The sequence below is a fragment of the Budorcas taxicolor genome, chromosome 5 (assembly GCF_023091745.1).
Source record: "Budorcas taxicolor isolate Tak-1 chromosome 5, Takin1.1, whole genome shotgun sequence".
NCBI lineage: Eukaryota > Metazoa > Chordata > Mammalia > Artiodactyla > Bovidae > Budorcas > Budorcas taxicolor.
Window position 1 is genome coordinate 85,346,012 of NC_068914.1, and position 21,940 is coordinate 85,367,951.

Below are 21,940 nucleotides of genomic sequence, written 5' to 3' on the forward strand. Positions count from 1 at the left end.
TTATGGCAGAAAGTGAAGAGGAACTCAAAAGCCTCTTGATGAAAGTGAAAGAGGAGAGTGAAAAAGTTGGCTTAAAGCTCAACATTCAGAAAACGAAGATCACGGCATCTGGTCCCATCACTTCATGGCAAATAGATGGGGAAACAGTGGAAACAGTGTCAGACTTTATTTTGGGGGGCTCAAAATCACTGCAGATGGTGACTGCAGCCATGAAATTAAAAGACGCTTACTCCTTGGAAGGAAAGCTATGATCAACCTAGATAGCATATTCAAAAGCAGAGATATTACTTTGCCAACTAAGGTCTGTCTAGTCAAGGCTATGGTTTTCCCTGTGGTCATATATGGATGTGAGAGTTGGACTGTGAAGAAGGCTGAGCGCCGAAGAATTGATGCTTTTGAACTGTGGTGTTGGAGAAGACTCTTGAGGGTCCCTTGGACTGCAAAGAGATCCAACCACTCCATTCTGAAGGAGATCAACCCTGGGATTTCTTTGGAAGGAATGATGCTAAAGCTGAAACTCCAGTACTTTGGCCACCTCATGCGAAGAGTTGACTCATTGGAAAAGACTCTGATGCTGGGAGGGATTGGGGGCAGGAGGAAAAGGGGATGACAGAGGATGAGACGGCTGGATGGCATCACCGACTCGATGGACGTGAGTCTGAGTGAACTCTGGGAAATGGTGATGGACAGGGAAACCTGGCGTGCTGCGATTCATGGGGTCGCAAAGAGTCGGACACGACTGAGCGACTGAACTGAACTGAACTGAACTGAGGGAGGCCAGCTTGAGGCGTACACACATGTGCAGTAGCACAGGTCCCTGTGTTCAGAAGGGCCCCAGACCTGGTTTAATACTCTGTAGCCACCACCTTGAAATTCTTAATAATTTTAAACACAGGGTGCTGCATTTTCATCTTGTATTGGGTTATGTAGCTGACCCTGCCCTTAACCTCAAAATGCACCCATAGGCTTATTTTTATGCTAAAATCAAGTCAAATTGGTACCTGATGGTTCAGATAGTAAAGAATCAGCCTGCAGTGTGAGAGGCCCAGGTTCCACCCCAGGGTTGGGAAGATCCCCTGGAGAAAGAAGGAAATGGCAGCCTACTACAGAATTCTTGCCTAGGAAATCCCACGGACAGAGGAGCCTGGTGGGCTACACAGTCCATGAGGTTGCAAAGAGTCAGACACAACTGAGTGACTAACACTTTCACTTTCACTTATATTTATAAAGTACCTGTTCTTGTGCTTAATACCATCACCTCTAACTAGTTTCTACTCAACTATTACTTCTGCTATCTTGAGCTTCCCTAATCTCTATTTCACTTGCAGTTTGATGATACACCTGATTACTGGCAACAGGAAATCCATGATTTGTCTATGTAGAAAGAGAATGCAGAGTATCACAGTATCATATGTGATGGAGATCAAATAAACTTTTTGATGATTTTAAATAGTGATGTCTGATTTTGACAGTTTCATAAATTTGAAGAGTAAATATCATTATGTATATATGTATATATGATATTCACAAGCCTATAATGGACTTTTACTTACTTAATGTTCTATCTTGAAAATAGTGATTCATTACACTGTTATTCAAATGGGGATTGAAATTAATTTACTAGCAAGTGTTGTCCACATGAAATTTTTGAAAGTACCAGTGTTGGACATCTACAAATATTAATTAGAAACATCCTGTTTACTATGCTTCACAATTTTCCAAGTTTTTTCAAAGACTACAAAAACAATCAAAATATTTTCTCGAGTGAGTCAGCTAGCCAACTCAAGGGGAAAATGCCCACACCAGTCTCTTTCCAAACTGCCAGCCAAGTCAAACTGCAACTCAGAAAAACTTTCCAGAAAAAAAATTAATGTACGGCTAAAAAGAAGATACCATAGTCCAGGACTAACACTGAGATATATCCTAATAAAGTAGGTTCCAAGAAAATGAATCCTTTGGGCATCCAGTTAAAAATACCAAACCATTTAAAAATGAGAAAAGAATTAAATTGGTCTCAGACTATTCCACTAAAACATTCTGTACTACAAAACAGTGAAACGCCTAAAAGGTTTTCAAAGAATAGAACACAAAACCCCAATACTTTGCAATCAACCAAACTGTTTTTTCAAGAGTCCAAATATACAGACAACAACAAAATGTTCAGGAAATGAATTTTTTTAAAAAAGAAACAGACAACTAAAAAATAAATGGAAGAACTGTAGCAACTTGCACTGAACACTGAATCCACGTGACTGTAGGAAGAAGATGAAAACAACTTATTAAGTATGGTTATAGAATCGAATATAAATATTTTAAAACTTGTCAATGTAGAATTAATTCATTTAACAAAAGTTGGTTAGAAAATAGGTAAAAATAGGAAGACGGTGTGAGTACTTCAATCTTCTCATCTTTTATAGCCACAAGTCAAAAGATAGTTTTAAATCTAACAGTAATAATATTAACTAATATTTGCTGACTGTATACCATGTGCCAGGCATTGTATAGAGTACACAGCATGAATTATATAATAAAATTCTTCATAATAACCCTAAGTGAAAAGCCATTTATTACCTCCATATTATAGATAATGTAACAGAGGCTTTAAAAAACTTGTTCAGAATACATTAGTCTGTAGATGGTGAAGCCAGCTTCAAATACAGATATCCTGATTCCAGGGGCCACACACATTAGAATACGTCATACACTTAAAGATATAAAACTAAAGACCATATAATCTGCTTTAACTGAGTGATAAAGGGAAGAGAGAAGACATAGAGAAGTGAAAATATACTAGTTTCACCAAAAGTATGCATTATGTGTTAATATATGTGTAGGAAAAAAATGAATACCTGGGCAATATATTTGTCATATTCATGGAAAACTGTACATAATTCCTTGGCAACACATTAGGAATCTCACCAAGTTGTTTTTAATTCCTACAAAGAACTACACAGTTTCAAAATATTATAATTTATTTTCTTAGGATCTATTGATAAGGATTGCATTGTCAGGACAGACTAAATTAACCTATAGTAACAACCTCAAAATTACATCAACTGGAAAAAGAAAAGGTTCAATTTGTATTCATGTCTCATATGTGTTACAGATCAGGAGGGGGCCTCTGCTCAGCACAACCACTCTGGGAGTTGTGATTCCTGGGCAACCACCATCTCAAATATCACAGATCACAGTGCCTGAGAGAGTGTTCTATAAGATGCTTCACCAGCAGTTAATGCTTGGTCCAGAAATCACAAATGAAACCTCTACTTAAAACGCTTTGGCCAAAACCATTACATGATTCAATCCAACTACAAAAGCACCAATAAATACAATCCCAGAATCACCAGAAGGGGGCAGACAACACTAATGATTACCATGTAAGCATTTAGTTTGCTGCCACATTCTTCTTACTACAAATAAAACCACAATAAATATTCTTGTTAAAAAGCTTTGACCACATGTACACATGCATCTATATTATAAATTCTTAGAGTGGAATAGCTGGTCAGAAAACATGTCCATTTTAATGCAGATGAGTATTATTAAATTTCCTTCAACAAGGTTTTTGTTTTGTTTTGTTTTTAATTTACATTTCTTTAATAATGATTGTGGGCTTCCTTGGCAGCTCAGACAGTAAACAATCTGCCTGCAATGTGGGAGACCCAGGTTTGAGCTCTGGGTTGGTAAGATTCCCTGGGGAAGGGAATGGCTACCCACTCTAGTATTCTTCCCTGATTGAGAATCTATGCCAGATTCATTTTTACTTTTAAATCTCATTCACGTGAGATTTGATTCTTTAAATGAGTAATGTAAATATGCAGCTTCCTTTGCTTTCTCCAGATGGCCAGAGAATTAGCTGCTTCAATACAAGTTCCTGAGCAATCTTCCACAAGCAATTTTCCCTTGTGGTGGTTGGGAAATCATACACGAATTGAACATGTGCATTTGAGTCTATCTCCTAAATCACCATTATGTGATACTGATCTATCGCTAGTGCCAATGTCACACCACTATAATCACTAAAGTTTTATAATACATTTGATAATCTATTAATACTAGAGTTAGGCCATATTAATTATCTTCTTTTTCTAAATTATCTTGATTATTCATGTAATTATCTAATTAATTTTCTCAAAATTTTGCATTAGCTTACCTAGTTCCAGAAAATACCAGTTATTTTTATAAGGATTCATAAATGCAGATAAATTTTCACTTTTTAAAAATTATCAAAACAGAAGGTATATCTTTTCCTATATTTAACTGTTCCTTTGTACTCCCAGTTGAGTTTCAGAGTCTTCGTTGGAGCAGTTCTATAAATTTTTATTTACCTTAGAAGTGAAAGTGACGTCACTCAGTCATGTCCAACTCTTTGCAACTCTGTGGACTGTAGCCCACCAGGCTCCTCTGTCCATGGGATTTTCCAGGCAAGATTATTGGAGTGGGTTGCCATTTCCTTCTCCAAGGGATCTTCCCAACCCAGGGATCAAACCTGGGTCTCCTGCATTGCAAGCAGACGCTTTACCCTCTGAGCCACCAGGGAGGCCCAAAGTGAAAGTGAAAGTCGCTCAGTTGTGTCCGACTCTTTGTGACCCCAATGACTGCATAGTCCATGGAACTCTCCAGGCAAGACTACTGGAGTGGGTAGCCTTTCCCTTCTGCAGGGGATCTTCCCAACCCAGGGGTCAAACCCAGGTCTCCTGCATTGCAGGCAGATTCTTTTCCAGCTGAGCCACAAGGGAAGCTCAATATTTCTTTGAGCCCCCTTTTTGGGGGAGGGGGCAAGAATAGTGGAGTGGGTTGCCATTCCTTTCTTCAGGAGATCTTCCTGACCAAGAGATTGAACCCAGGTCTCCCACATTGTAGGCAGACGCTTTACCGTCTGAGCCACCAGGGAAGTGCTATGTAATTTCTCTTTGTTTTTGTTATTGCTGTTGCTTTCACAAATCAGCTCTTGCTTTCACTATATATTAATCACAATTGAAATATGTATCTTCAGTATTTAAACTGAGTACATTTTGCTTTAAGGTTTTTGAGAAGCTCTTTAGTTTGTGTGCATTTAATGAGAAGATTGGCTGACTTCTTAAGTTTCCTGACTGAAGACAGCAGCAGTGCCACTGCACACAAAGCACAGATGTGACCAAAATGCTGAGAGCTCTCTTTTCCACTGTGTTCTCCAGAGACAATACTGGGTAAATAGATGTCTCTGGAACAGATTATTGAAAGTTTTCATGTGTAGAAAAAGCTAAAAGGATCAGGCATAAATGTAATGTTAATATTTCAGACAGATTTAACTTCAGTCTGAATGTTACTGGATTTATGTACACCTCCAGACACTGATTCACTTTAAAAATACTTTTAGTAATTTTTGCATTGTAAATCTTAGTTGAATCAAAAATTCTACCTTATTTGGAAGTTTGCTATCCAAGAAAAGGCTTATTTTTAATGGCAATTCATTTTATTTCATCAACAGTATTTGGATCCAAAATCTCTGATGCCTTGTAACATTTATTCAGAGTGACACATGCAATTATGGGATTTTAAAACTAAAGAAAAAAAATACATTCATCTTTTAGAGCATTTTTTTTCTCAACCATGGAAAAGAATTAGGGGAATGACACAGGGGAGATTTTTTAAAATAAAACAGTACCACTTCTGCTTCCCATGACCTTAATTCCTTGCCCACAAATGGCAGTCACTTTTTAGTGAGATGCTGTGTCATTACCCAGGTGTGGCATGGAAAAGAAAGGGGTAGGGAGGTTCTTGGGTTTCCCTGGTGACTCACAGCAGTAAAGAATCCACCTGCAATCCAGGAGACCCTGGTTTGATCCCTGGGTTAAGAAGATCCCCTGGAGAAGGAAGTGGCAACCCACTCCAGTATTTTTGCCTGGAGAATCCCAAGGAGAGAGTAGTCTAGTGGGCTATAATACATAGGGTCACAAAGAGTTGGACACAACTCAGTGACTAAACAACAACAGGGAGATTCTCAACCACTTCTCCTGGGATTATATAGCAAAAGAAAGGAAGACCTAGGAGCACAGTGATTTTCTTGGCATCACAGTACTGACGGCAGTAAGTACAATACTTCTCCCTTGACTGGCAACTCCTTCCACTCTATCATACCTGTATTCAATGATGTTAGGAAAGATGACATAACCAGAATCGAAGTTACCAAAAGGCTTTTCTGGTACCACTTGCTTTTCACCAACACACATCACAAATAAAACTAACTATTCTTTCCTCTAGTACTGAGCTTCTCTGTTGGCTCAGTCAGTGGAGTCTGCCTGCAATGCAGGAGACCCGGGTTCAGTCCCTGGGTTGGGAAGATCCCCTGGAGAAGGAAATGGCAACCCACTCGTGTATTCCTACCTGGCAAATCCCATAGACAGAGGAGCCTGGTAGGCTACAGTCCATGGGGTCCCAAGAGTCAGACATAACTTACCATATCTAAAGAACTGTTCATAAAACTAGCGCAGCTCATAAGTGCTAACACCGAACAACTTAGTGTTGCTTTATGTTTCATGCATGGCTGTTACGTCCCCAGCCAGATTATGAGCTCCATTACAGAAGGACACAAAGCATATTCATTTCTGTCTTCCCAGCGCCTAACGTAGTTCCTTCTACATTCTTATTTTCACCAAGTATTTCTCGAATTAAATTCAACCCAAAGCTATATTCAAGAATCATATTAAAGTCTGAGTACAAATGACTCAAATATATCAGATAATTACATTATAAAGTTCAGTTTAAAATGAATGAAGGTCTCTCTGCAGGCTCTTCTATTTAATTCATGACATTTTTCAAAGTATACTATATCAGAAGGAATTATGTCCATTAATTACTTTGACTATCTTTTCCTTTCACAAAAACATTAACCTAATCTTTACATCTTTACCTTTATATCTTTTATAAAGAACCAATTCATCTTATGTTAAACTTCCAAACCATCTTAATTCCATCAATACCTTTTGCATTGTACAACATAAACATGATTCTCCTCTTTTTTCAGACTTAACATGATTATTAATTTATTAATTATAGTACATCATTGCAAATGTACATAGTTATGTGCATGCTCAGTTGCTCAGTCATGCCCAGCTCTTTGCAACCTCACAGACTGTAGCCCGCCAGGCTCCTCTGTCCACAGGATTTTCATAGCAAGAACACTCAAGTGGGTTACCATTTCCTTCTCCAGGGAATCTTCCCAACCCGGGGATCAAACACATGTCTCCTCCATCTCCTGCATCACAGGCAGATTTTTTACTGCTGAGCCAGCAGGGAAACCCAGTGTTTGTAAATGCCTAATACTAGGAAGAAACAATGAATACTGAGCTATTTCATAGGTTATCTCTAAAGAGTACAATACAAAAAAGCACAGGGAATGAAAAAAAAAAACTTCAGTGTTGCTCCCTGTGTGTCTTCATGGACTGAATCTTTCAGCGTGGGACCAGAAAAGAAAGACCAGGAGGACAGAAAGAGGAAACAGCAGCCATGGCTCCTGGCATCACTCATGAGGTTAAGGTGAACATCCAGAGTTCTCTCTCTGACTGAATTGACTCAAATGGATTTATCAAAAGAGCCTGTCAAAATCTGTAATTGTGCACTTCTCTTAGCTGGAATGGTACATCTCTTCACCCTCTTACATCCCTACTCTCATCTTATGTTTCTAAACAGATAACTTCTTACTATCATAGTAAACAGAACATGGGAAACTTAAGCTAATAATAGCCCCCATAGATCCCCAAATTTCATATTCTAGTTAAGAGTATAAAGGCAGAATCTTATAATATACATACCCTGTTCAAAGCTCCCAGGACCAATTTGTGAATATCATTCCTGAAACACTGCTTTTCAATCATATTTAGCTTATGCTGATATTCAGTATCTTCCCTGTATTCTTCTGGGATGCCTAAATGTAAAGTAAATACAAATCATTTTCTCATAACAGATTTAGGCTGAATAGAATGTCATTTATTAGGAATGATTATAATTAACCCAACAATACATATGTTGTACCTTTTTCTAACCCATGGTTCTTTATCAAAGAAGTAACTCTAAAGTTTAAGAAATTTTCTAAAATTGTTCATCACTGAATATAAAATAAATACACTGTATGTGGATGTTTACTGAATTTAAAGTAGCAAGAAGTTACTATGGTGGAGCAATTTTCTGGAACCAACAATCTCTTTTTTGTGTATTAACAAACAGTCTGTACTCATTACAAGAAGCTAGATTTTTATGCAATGGTGGAGGATTTTTAAAAAGTTCAAAGTTATTTGGACTCTAACATAAAAACATCAGATATGAAAGGTAGACATAAAAGAGTAGCAGGAAGAACAGTGAAAAATTCCGCATTATGATGGTAAAGAACACGTAGTTTTATCAAAAGTCCTCTAAGGCTGTATAAAAGTATTAAGTAACTTAAAGAAAACATACTTTATTAAGCTATATTGTAGCTGAACTATCGCACAATGGTTGAAAAATAGGAAGTCAAAAAATATTGAACATATACAGAACATATAATAGAACATGAAAGTAAAATAATTGTGAATAATGTTTCTAAAATCTATGACTATAGAAATAATTATTAATAAACAATACCTCATAATCTTTCATTTCAGTAATTTGTATTAATAAAAGTTATAAGTTGGTTGCATGTAAGTTTTCATTTCCTTAACAAAAATTTGAATGCCAACAATACATGCAAAGGATTTTGCCGCATGCTAAGAATACCACAATGAATTTGACAGGCATGATTTTCACCCTCCTGGAACATTCAGTGCTCATTTTAAAATTTATTCAAATAGGTCCTGACATTCACTACAGCTGTATGACCTTGGACAAGCCACTTAAACTCTTAGAGTCTCATTTTCAGTGACCAAGACCACATTAATTTCTAAAGCTGCCTATTATATCACAAGGAGATGTAACCATTAAAAGCAGTCCTGTTGAAATGTAAAAGCTTCATGCCAAATGTAAGGAGTCTTACTAACTGTCTTTCTTACATTAAGACCAAATGAACACTCCCCAAATTTCATCTCTGGTCTCTGCCATATCACTTGAGGTTCTACTATCCAGAATCGATATCATTTCCTTACCAGATAATAGTCCTTTAAACTGTTTGAACTGAAAACTTTTTGAAGAGGGTATCCATAGCCTAATCATCTCCAGATTACCAAGAGTTCCAAGCACAGCTCTTTAGGTATAACAGCTGTTCAATAGCCACTTGTTGCACAAATGTGCCTTTAGAAAGCACCCATTCTGATTCAGGCTGGTGCTGGTGCTAACTTGCTTCAGTCGTGTCCGACTCTCTATGAACCCCAAGGACTGTAGTCTGCCAGGCTCCACTGTCCATGGGACTCTCGAGGCAAGAATACTGGAGTGTGTTGCCATGCCCTCCTCCAGGAGATCTTCCCGACCCAGAGATCGAACCCACGTCTCTTAAGTCTCCTGCATCGGCAGGAGGGTTCTTTACACTAGCACCATCTGGAAAGCCCCTAACTCAGGCTGCCTAGGGTGAAAACTTTCCATTATATAAGCTGTGACCTTAAAATCTTTGTATCTTATGTCTCAGTTTCGTCATTGGTAAAATGGTGGGCAGGAGGGAAGGGGGTAGAATCTGACTGATGGGTTGCTATAAGAATTTTAAAATTTTATATGAAGTACTTTGAATAATGCCTTACACATTTGTTATTAACTAAATATAAATGAAAGAGTTTTAATAGTTTCATAACCTCTTGAATTATCTCCTCTGCAAAGTAAACAAATTCAGTTTCTCCTACTGTTTGGCTTTATATTCATAATCACTTTCTTCTATACACTTCCCAATATGCATCTGTCCTTTCCTAAAGAATTTTGCACTGTTTCCTCTAGAACTGACACAAGACAAGAAGGAACAAGTCAAATGATATTTATTAAAATAAGTAGGTCTTTAGTATTATTCTTTTAAAGCACAGGCTCAATCACTTCAATAAGTTATGTTATAAAAAAGGAGGAAGTGAACAGTACCAGATTGAAAGCAATTTAAGTGACATAATACTAGATGCAATATGTGCTCCTGAATTAGATACTAAATTACACAAATTTGCTATATGCACATCTGCTACAATTAATAGTTTTAATATGGTTTAGTTAAAATTATATACATGTACATCTAAACATCTTATAAGTACCTACTTCAACTTAACATGTCAAAACCATAATCATATTCAACCTTGAAACTACTGGGGTACTGATATTATAGTTACTCCCTGACATACTGAATCATATGCTACAGATGGTATATGCTCAGTTGTTTCAGTCGTGTCCGACTCTCTGCGACCCTATGGACTACAGCCCGCCAGGCTCCTCTGTCCATGAGATTCTCCAGGCAAGAAGACTAAGGTGGATTGCCACGTCCTCCTCCAGGGGATATTCCCAACCCCTAACTACAGGATGGTATAGGATGGCATAATTACAGCATGATAGAATATGGTTATTTGTGTGGTGTGCTATGGTAATACAGTATGTTACCACAGAGTGAAGTAGATGATTAAGCCTTTACCTAATAGAGAAATATATTTATATACTGATATGCTTGTAAGGTCAATAAAGCATAAATAGACCTTATAAGCATAGTTTATTGACTATGCCAAAGCCTTTGCCTGTGCGGATCACAATAAACTGTGGAAAATTCTGAAAGAGATGGGAATATCAGACCACCTGACCTGCCTCTTGAGAAACCTATATGCAGGTCAGGAAGCAACAGTTAGAACTGGACATAGAACAATAGACTGGTTCCAAATAGGAAAAGGAGTACATCAGGGCTGTATATTGTCACCCTGCTTATTTAACTTATATGCGGAGTACATCATGAGAAACACTGGACTGGAAGAAACACAAGCTGGAATTAAGATTGCTGGGAGAAATATCAGTCACCTCAGATATGCAGATGACACCACCCTTATGGTGGAAAGTGAAGAGCAACTAAAGAGCCTCTTGATGAAAGTGCAAGAGGAGAGTGAAAAAGTTGGCTTAAAGCTCAACATTCAGAAAACGAAGATCATAGCATCTGGTCCCATCACTTCATTGCAAATAGATGGGGAAACAGTGGAAACAGTGTCAGACTTTATTTTGGGGGGGCTCCAAAATCACTGCAGATGGTGACTGCAGCCATGAAATTAAAAGACGCTTACTCCTTGAAAGGAAAGTTATGACCAACCTAGATAGCATATTCAAAAGCAGAGACATTACTTTGCCAACAAAGGTCCATCTAGTCAAGGCTATGGTTTTTCAGTGGTCATGTATGGATGTGAGAGTTGGACTGTGAAAAAAGCTGAGCACCAAAGAATTGATGCTTTTGAACTGTGGTGTTGGAGAAGACTCTTGAGAGTCCCTTGGACTGCAAAGAGATCCAACCAGTCCATTCTAAAGGAGATCAGTCCTGGGTGTTCATCAGAAGGACTGATGCTGAAGCTGATTTGGCCACCTCATGCAAAGGGTTGACTCGTTGGAAAAGACCCTGATGTTTGGAGGGATTGGGGGCGGAAGGAGAAGGGGACTACAGAGGCTGAGATGGCTGGATGGCATCACTGACTCAATGGACATGAGTTTGAGTGAACTCCGGGAGTTGGTGATGGACAGGGAAGCCTGGCGTGCTGTGATTCATGAGGTCACAAAGAGTCAGACATGACTGAGTGACTGAACTGGAACTGGATGCTTATAAAGTATGTTTATTAATATATATTTTCATATATAAAGTATCACCATGTATTTATAATATCATTTTCAAGGACACCTGTTTAATATACCTAAAAACATTATAAAACTATGATTTATCATTTAAATACATCACTTCATACATATCAATGTCACTTTAGGATCATCTCAGAACAATAAAAGAAATTCTATATTCAAAACTTACTTCTTAACTAAAATAGTATTATTTAATTAACAGACAATTCTGAATGTCTTTTGGTTATCTTTAAAACTCAAAACCACTCTCAGAAGAATAAGGTTGACATCTTTAAAGATAATCAAAAGGATTTTGTTTGCTTTTTACAATCTATAACATTTTTTAAAAACTCTCAATAATATCCAAGCAAAATTATGTCTGTTAAATTATATCTCAAAAGTTGTTTGACAATTTGAATGGGACATGATTCAATTCAAAATTTACTGAATTTTTGTCCAAGTTTCCAGGGGATTTAAAATAAAAAGAAAAACATGACTAAAGAAAGCCCTTTCCTTGAAAAATTCTATACTCTTATACTCAGAAATATAAATACCAATATGACTACAGAAAATGGTAGGTTTAGGAAGATTTCATTTAAAAGGATGAAAAAAAATGAACTTCAAAAGTACTGGAACTCTCACAGAGCAAAATAATAATAACATCCCTGATATTCAGTAGTCAGAAAATTGCATCACAGGTGATCCTAATCACCTCCCACACGCATCCTCTCCTGCTTTCTTGGCTGGGCTTCCACTGTGTCTCATCTGGCCATCCAGCCTCCAGCCTAGTCTCCTTGCAGGAGGCTCTCCCCTGTCCATCATGCTCCACACCATACTACTGCTGTTATAAATGGCAGCTTTAGTTATGACACTGCAACTTTCAAACACCTTTAATAAAATTTTAGATTTGACTTGCATTAAAAAAAGCACAAACTGCTGTCTTCTGTTCAAGGCCCTCCCTCTCAGCCTCTGCCCATCCTGCCACATTCACCCCCAGGCACTGCTCTCCTCAACACCATGCTCCACTCATCCCAGACCATGTGTTCTTTCTCTTTCTGCTTGAAATGTCCCTCCTGGCCTTTTTACCAGCTCAGCCTTACTCACCTGTCAACTGCAAACATTTTCCCTCTAGTTTTATTTTTGGGCTAGTACAAAGATTTAAATTTGGTTGGCAGAAACCAGTCCTTTAATTTTTGCCTAGAAAGTTGATATTTCATGAAAAGTCAAAAAATTCATTTACAATGACAGCTCTTCCCGCCATCAATTATGTAACTTACCTGGAACTATAAAATGTAACATAGCTCGAAGTGCTTCCAGCTGCACTGATAATGACGTCTCATGACTTTTCATGACTGTTATTATTTTGGGGACCACTGCTGCCATTGTATCCAGGGAAGTGCTACTGGAGATATAATATTGAAATGCTTATCAAAAGTCCAACCTGGTTCCAATACAAAGACCAATTTGAAACAAGTACAAGAAAACAGAACTATTTTATCAGAAAAGGCTATGTGAACTCAGTAATATGAGCAAACACAATTTAAATTCTTATTCGGTTAAACTTTGACTTCAAGAAGTTAAATTCACAGTAAATTGGGACATCTTTTACTTAGTTTCCCAGAACTAACAACCTCCTTTTGATCTGTACAGGGTCATTGGCAACAACCCCTGAAAAGAAGGTATTATTTGCATTTTCTAGGTAGAGAATTTAGGCTGGTAGAGGTTAAATATCAAGGTCCTTTCACTGGAACATGACAGAGCCAGGGCTGGAATGCAAACTCTGACCGCCAAGTCCAGAGAGCTGTTTACAGCATAACTACCTGCCCTTTCCTGATTAACACCACTGGACTTCCTGTGTGGTAGTCTTAATTAGTTTTATCTGCACTAAAGTCTTGGTTTCTCTAAGGCATTTTAGCTATTATTTAACATACACAAATGTATGTTAATCTACACATAAATGTAGATGTCAGTAGGTCCTACCAAATTTAATAGAGGCAGCCCTTGCTTTTACATAGTACCATATGGACTAAAACTTCTGCATATCAGATCTGGGTCCTCACTTTGCATGGGTCTATGGTTACTGACATACAGTCCCTCTTTACCATCTTAAAGTCCCAGTTTAAACACATCCCCTCTTTGCAGCCTCTCTCCTTTGGTCACCCTAGCTTGATTCACCATACCCTATGATTTTACACATCCCTGTCATTGAATTATCACACTGTATTGTAATTATCTGCTTAAAAATGAGATTTTTAGGGGCAGACACGTTGTCATAGTTAACTCTGAATTCCCAGTCCTGGAAATTCATGCATTTTACATATGAGGAAACAGCCAGAAAGATTAATTGCCCAGAATCTACAACATCTTAAACTGTCCATTATTCCACTGTATTTTTCCCTCCTTATAAAGGTTTACACACTGACAGAACAATAAACAATCACAGTTTAACATAAACTTTTCATTTAAATGTCAAGAACAACATTTAAAAAGAGAGATATTGTTTTAAGTTATGATATATAAACATAAATAGATAAGCTGGACTTATTAAATTATATTAAATTATTACACTTATATTACATTAAAAACAATGTATTTTTACATTAAAAAACAATGTAATGCTGTTCATTCTAAGTCTGTAAACATGTTACATACAGTTTATCATGCTATATGCATTTCACTTATTCATATTTGAAAGTGAAAGTGTTAGTCATTCAGTCATTTCTGACTCTCTGAGACCCCAGGCTTCTCTGTCCATGGAACTCTCCAGGCAAGAATACTGGAGTAGGTAGCCATTCCCTCCTCCAGAGGATCTTCCCAATCCAGGGATCAAACCTGGGTCTCCTGCCTAGGAGGCAGATTTTTTACCATCTGAGCCAACAGGGAAGCCCTATTAATATTTAATACCTGTTAGCAAAAACAGTTACATTTTATTGGGGGCTTAAAACAGCACCAGTCATTTTCCTAAGTCTTTTGTTCAAACTTATTTAATCTTTACATTATAAGCTAAAAATTTATGAATTTGTTATTATTCCTCATCATCAATGAGGATTCTGAAGTTGAAAGATCAAATAGTTGACTCAAACTAGTGGGAAAACCAGGACTCAAAATCAGATTTTACTGCAACATCTGTGCCATTTGACACAGGACAGTTTTCTAATGCTCTTTTTTTGTTTGGAATTTATTTAGACTATGTCAAAGTTACCTCACATTCTTTGACCTAATAAAGTACAAAAATGTGCTGAGCACATCCTTCAGGAGGAGATAACCCTCTGTATTAATTCAGTTTCAGGCTTTTAAACAAATTTTAGATAAATTCCACTCCCCTTCCCTCCCCACCCCACCACTACTTGCCATTCTACCCCAAACCTGCGTTATCCATCGCCAGATAAATGATACGGTCTCTCTGTGCCACAAACTAGACATATAATCTTAACATCTCTGTGCTTGAACTAAAAGTGTTAAATGCTTCCCCAGGTAAGGAATGAGAGCAGGAAGAAAAGACAAAGCTAATTCTAATGAATGAATATTGATAAATATTAGCTGTGAGAAAGCAACAATTAGAAGCCATATCCTATCTTCCACACAACAAAATTTTTAAAATTGTTTAAAGTTATGTGCTATATAAGCACCATTTTTCAAAACACAGTCAATACCAATCATAAAGCACAAAAGCAAATTTTCAACATATTTCTATATGTAAATAAAATAAGTCTATGCATTACTGACATGAGATTATGTTGCAAAATGTCTCCATCTTCAAATGCCCTGTTTTTCTTTTTATTCTTACAATTATGCTCAAAATATTGATATTCTGCCTGGTCCAATACTATATATTCTACATAAATTCATAAATATTTCTTACCTTTCTTCGAAAAGATGATTTAGCATTTTACAGCCACTTTCAGCCACTTCAGGAGAATGCATATGCTTCTGCATTAACTCCAATACATTCAGATATATTCCTTTTGACAACAGGATCTTTCTAAAATTAACTACAAGATTTTTTAAACATTACTTGAATAAATGAAAGGACATTGTCATAACCTTGCAATAAGACACATACTATTAAAGATAATCAAAGTTCATCAGAATGTGTATACAACTATATATTAATTTATATTTCAGTAATAACTTAAATATCATTAATTTTTTTCTTTAAAATATATAGTATTTCCAATTTTTTCATATTTATTAACCACTTGAGGTTTTAGTGTGAAAGTTTCATTCACAGAGAAAACTAGGGGAATGTGATTACTATTCATGTGAAAAGAATATTTTTGAAGAAACACATTTTTACATAATGCCCCCCAACATAAGAATGAAAAATAAATTTCATTCTAATTATAAAACAACTTCACAAAAAAACTCAATTGATGTAGAGCAGAGGCTCACTGGTGACCTGGGAATAAGTTATAGATGAGTGAAGATCCTATCAGCTTTTGAGGGATGGAGGAAGTAAGGCTGAAACCAGGCTGGGTTGCCCTCAGCCTTCTCCACTTACTCCAGTGGACCATGCAAACATCATTTCTATCTGTGCTATGATACACAAAGTTATAAAAAGCACTAATAAAAAACATATAAAACATAACTACATATTTTCACAAAATAATAACAAAGCTTAAGAAACATATAGATTGCTTTACAATTGATTTCACATTATGTGTGGAAAATGATTATGAAATAATTTTCCTCTTCATAATAAACTTTCTTCAGTAAATGCAAATCTAGTGTCTTGAAAGTTTCCATAATATCTTAAAGTTTCCATATAAATACCATTTATCTTGAAGACTCTATATAAATATCAATTCCAACATTATAAACTATGTTTCAACACTGAAGGTGGCAGGAATGAAACTGAGAAAGCTTTAAATAGTATTTTTTTAAAAAATTAGTTTGCATCTGAAATTGAGAATAAAAGAAAAGATCAGAGAAAACTCACAAGTAGAAGTAATATATGTATTCTAAATTACTGACAAAATCTGAAACTCATACTTTTTCAAAATCTAAAAAATCATCAAAATATGGTAAGAAGTTGGTTATTCAAGTGTTGGTGAGGAAGTGGATAAAAGGTAATGAAAAATGGTACAGTTGCTATGGATAACAGTACAGAGATTCCTCAAAAAACTATGAACAGAACTACCACACGATCCAGATATCCCACTTCTGGATATTTATATTTTTAAAAACATGAAAATACCACTAATTTGAAAAGATATATGTACCCCTATGTTCTTCATAGCATTGTTTATAATATCCAAATCAGAAGCAACCTAAGTACCCATTAGCCAATGAATGCACAAAGAAGGTACGACATACATATATGGTACAATACTACTCAGTCATGAAAGAAGATGAAACCTTGTCATTTGCACCAACATGGATGGACCCTGATGGTATTATGCTAAATGAAATCAGTCAGCTGATGAAAGATAAAGACTGTATGATTTCACTCACATGTAGAATATAAAAAACAAAATAAATGAACAAACCAATCAAAAACAGAGTAGCAGTTACCAGAGAGGAAATGGGTAGAGGGGAGTGAAGTGTGTAAAGAGGATGAACAGTACGGTGATAAATGGAAACTAAATTTTTGCTAGTGAGCACACTGCAGTGTATACATAAGTAGAAATAAAATGTTGTACACTTAAAACTTGGTATAAACAAATGCTAGTCCAATAAAAAAAATTTTACTGATTTTTAATTAATCAATTAAAAAAAGAGTAATTTGATTATTTTGCTCAGTCAAATCAAAAGCTTTAATAGCTCCTCCTAAAATGGCTAAATTCTAACTAAGGAAATAATTTACATCATAGAAGTTATTCTAGATCAGCAGTTCCCACACTTCAGAGTTCACAAGAATTCTCTCAGTGATTTTTTAAAACAGATCACTGAGTTTCATCTACACAGTTTATGATTCACTGGGTCTGTATGGGGCCCTAGAACTTACATTTTCAAAAAGTTCCCAAATGATGTTGCTGGTCCAGAGACCACACTTTAACGATCACTGTCTTGGACATTAACTCAATTTGAGATTTGAAAATTAAGAACAGAAATTTCATCATACAGTACACCTTGGAGAAAAAATTACAGCATGGAGTCACTTTAGAGTTTATAGAACATTTTACACATCTCATTCACCAGCTCTCTACACCATACTCATGACCTCTTCTACACCATTTAAGCAATAAATTATCTGTTATAAAAGACCAATAACAAAAACAACTTCCTTCAGGCCTTCACTTCAATAGTCACCTTGTTTCCTCACTGCCTAGTCACAATTTTGTCACCTCTGAACACTAACATGTATACTCTTTCTTTGCTTCATATTTTTTTTTGGCTTCACATTCTCTTTGATACAGTCAAGGTTCACATATCATATATATCAATTAGCTTTTTTACTTATCTTTCCCACTAGAGTATAAGGTTCATGAACCTGGGATTTCTATTTATCTCGGATGTCTAAAGCTCAATAAATACTAATTTTATTAACTAATTAATTAAAGAATAAAATGTCACACAAGATGTTTGAACCTTGACCTGGGAACCACCATGACAAAACCCAGTTTTGTCGGCCACCAAACAAATTATTTGCCTATAAAACTATACTCAGCCCTTCCTATGCAATGTTCCCAAGTGTCTTTCAATGGAGACTGGTGAATAAGCTGCCTAAGTTCTTACTATTCTCATAAGGCAGAACTCCAAGGATTATTCAGAGGGATCTGAGGAAAGTTAACATGGCAGGGAACCAAGAACAAAGAAGTATGAAATCAGAAAGACCAGATAATTGAGTCTTGAACAAAGAAATCAAGGTTAATTTCAAATGTAACCAATCCTGAGGCATCATAGTAAGAAACAGCCCAGAGAGTGGTCAAGATTGCACAGAAGATTCTTCTCAGGGAAGACCCTGAACTCACTTCCTCCCATGAGCACACCAAAATTATAACCACTTACAGTGCAATGATCTATGAAAATGATCTGAAAAAGATATTCCACAAGTAAAGATATAAAGAAGGAACTACATGAGATGACAGGAAGGATGGGGAATGTGATATAGTAAATACCCACACTACCAGATAAGCAATCAATAAACAAGAGGATAATCACAGAGGTTATTTACAAAAGTTTTCCGTATGAATCAAGGGGTCCAAGCACTGGGCTTGAGCCCCTAGAACATCTAGCTTTAAAATCCAGCAGAGTTTGCACAATGAGAGAGCAAGAGGGCTATAGGAACCAGAGACTTCACTCTTAAAGAGCCCATGAAAAGTCTCATACACTTGGAAACCCAGCATAAAATAAGTTTAGAAGAGTCTGGATCAGACCCACTTGCTGATCTTGGAGAGTCTCTCAGGGAGACAGAAGGCAACTGGGACCCCCTTGGGAGAGTCTGTCTCCAGCAGATGCTGCTGACAGCCATTTGAGGTAGCATATTTTACTGCAAGGACACTGGTACTGGCAAGTGCCATTTCGGAGTTCCACATTTATCCAAATAGCACTAAGAATCAGCTGTACTCACCAGCAGGTAGGCACCAGAACTGAAAATCCCCAGGGCCCATAGTCAGCTGCCCTGGGACTCCCAGGCTCACAGCCAGCCACCCAGGGACCTTACACTACCAACCAGCATGTTAACTCCAGCTCCAAAACCCTGTGTCTGCAGTTAACTGCCCCAAACCTCCCAGGCCTTAAGTCAGCCATGCCAAGACACAGCTCCACTTACCTGTGGATGGAACCAGTTCCAGAAAGCCCTAGACTGTGCAGTCAGCCATACTATGCCCAGTCTTGAGCACCAATGATTAGCAGCCTCTACACAAGGAGGTCTAGGCAGCTAACCCACCAGAAATGGGCCCCACCTACATCAGCACCACAACATTCAGTGGCCCACTCAGACCCTGGAGAGGGCACCACTGGATCATACAGCTCTGTTAATCAGAAAGGAGTGTACTATAAGGACACTCCTCCAAGATTAGGAAACATAATCAATCTGACTAAATACACAAACAAAAACACAGAATTATGCAAAATGAGGCAACACAGGAATATGCTCCAAATGAAGGAACAAGATAAAATCTCAGAAGAATAACTAAGCCAAGTGGAGATAAGCAATCTACCAGACATCAGCTCAAGGTAACGATCATAAAGATCCTCAACAAACTCAGGAGAAGAATGATGAATATAGTGAGTTTATCAAAAAGCTAGAAAATATAAAGAAGAATGAAACAGCTGAAACAGGATACAAAAACTGAAATGAAAACTATATACAAAGACTCAACAGTAGATTAAATGATATAGAGGAATAGATCAGTGAACTAGAAAACACTGTGGTGAAAATCACACAAGCGGAACAAACAGAGGAAAAGACATTTTAAAATGTGAGAACTCTCAGACAACATCCAGCCTACTAACATTTTCACACAGAGATCCAAAAAGGAAAAGAGAGAGAGAGAATGGCAGACAAATTATTTGAAGTGATAATAGCTGAAAAGTCCCCTAAACTTGGAAAGGAATAGATATCCAGGTCCAAGAAGTACAAAGCCTCAAACAAGATCAATAGAGAGAGGTCCATAAAAAGACACATTGTAATTAAAATGATGAAACTTTAAGATTAAGAGAATATTAAAGCAAAAAAGAAGCAATAGTTATATACAGAGGTACTCCCATAAGTCTGTCAGCTGACTTTTCCAGATAAATTTTGCAGAATACCAGGGAATAGTGGGATCCATTCAAAATGCTGAAAGGAAAAAATAGTCTATCCATTAAGGTTATCATTCGTTTGAAGGAGGGATAAGAGTTTTACAGACAAGCAAAACCTAAAAAGAGTTCTGCACCACTAAACTAGCTATTAAAAAAATGTTGGAGAGACTTGTCTAAGTGGAAAAAAAGACGACCACAACTAGAAAACAAAATTTATGAAAGGGAAATATTGGTAAAAGCAAATGAGAGTAGCAGATGACCCACTTAACTAGTAGGAATAGTAAAATTATCTATGTCTACAGTAAGTATACATAGAGAAAAACAAAACAAAAAGATGCAAAATATGATGTAAAAAACATTAAATGAGGAGACAGTAGCAAAAATGTAGGGATATTTAAATGCTTTCAAAATAAGGAGATAATCTTCTCAAGAAAGTAATATTGCATAAAAGAAAAATAGTTTAATGCCTTATATGTGCATATGTGTCCACATGTATATCTATATACTCATATATGTAGATAGATATCTATCTATAATACCTTCATAACAGTCAAATGCATCCATATTTTGTCAATAAAATGATAAAGCAAATGAGAAATAGAAAGTTAAAAGAAGCTGAGATCAACTTAAAATAATTTTATACACACATATACACATCTCACAGTAATCACAAACTAAAAATCTATAATAGACAAATGATGAAAAAAGAAAGTAATATAAACATAACACTAAAAACAGTCATCAAATCACAAGAGAAGGAAGCAAAAGAAGAAAAGAACAAAAAGAACAAGCATCCAAAACAATGAACAAACAGCAATAAGCACACACTAGACACAAGCTACCCACTCCAGTACTCTTGGGCTTCCCTGGTGGCCTGGATGGTAGAGAATGCACCTGCACAGGAGACCTGGGTTTGATCGCTAGGTTGGGATGATTCCCTGGAGGAAGGCATAACAACCCACCCCAGTATTCTTGCCTGGAGAAGCCCCATGGACAGAAGAGCCTGGTGGGCTACAGTCCATAGGGTTGCAAAGAGTTGGACATAACTGAGTGACTAAGCACACAGCATAAATAATTACTTCAAATATAAAGGGACTAAATGTTTCAATCAAAAGAAATATAATAGTTGAATGAATAATAAAACAAGATCCATGTATATGCTACCTACAGGAGACTCAATTCAGATCTAAAGACAGACAGGCTGAAAGTGAGGGGATGAAAACAGGTAATCCATGCAATTAGAAAAGAAAAGAAAACTAGAGTAGCAATAATCATATCAGACTAAGTAGACTTTAAATAAAGGCTGTAAGAAATGACAAGGAAGGACATTACACAGTAATAAAGGGATCAATCAACAAGAAAATATAAAAACTGTAAATAAATATGTACCCAACATAGTAATAATTAAATGCATAAAGCAAATATTAACAAACATAGAGAAGCTAACAGCAACACAGCAATAGTAGAGAACTTTAACACTTAACTTACTTCAATGGGCTGATCATTCACACAGAAAATCAGTAAGAGAACACTGTCCTTAAAC

The 21,940-nt window shown here is 36.7% G+C and overlaps 1 protein-coding gene across 1 annotated transcript in view; it reads right to left on the reverse strand.

Annotated features, from left to right (window-relative positions):
- Positions 1 to 21,940, reverse strand: part of LRRK2 (leucine rich repeat kinase 2) — a 213,824-nt gene that overhangs the window by 158,287 nt on the left and 33,597 nt on the right. The window contains exons 12-14 of the mRNA XM_052640501.1: positions 15,572 to 15,701; positions 12,987 to 13,111; positions 7,794 to 7,906 (exon numbers count right to left, since the gene is read on the reverse strand). Coding sequence (XP_052496461.1) covers positions 7,794 to 7,906; positions 12,987 to 13,111; positions 15,572 to 15,701 — 368 coding nt within the window. The remainder of the gene's footprint in view (positions 1 to 7,793; positions 7,907 to 12,986; positions 13,112 to 15,571; positions 15,702 to 21,940) is intronic.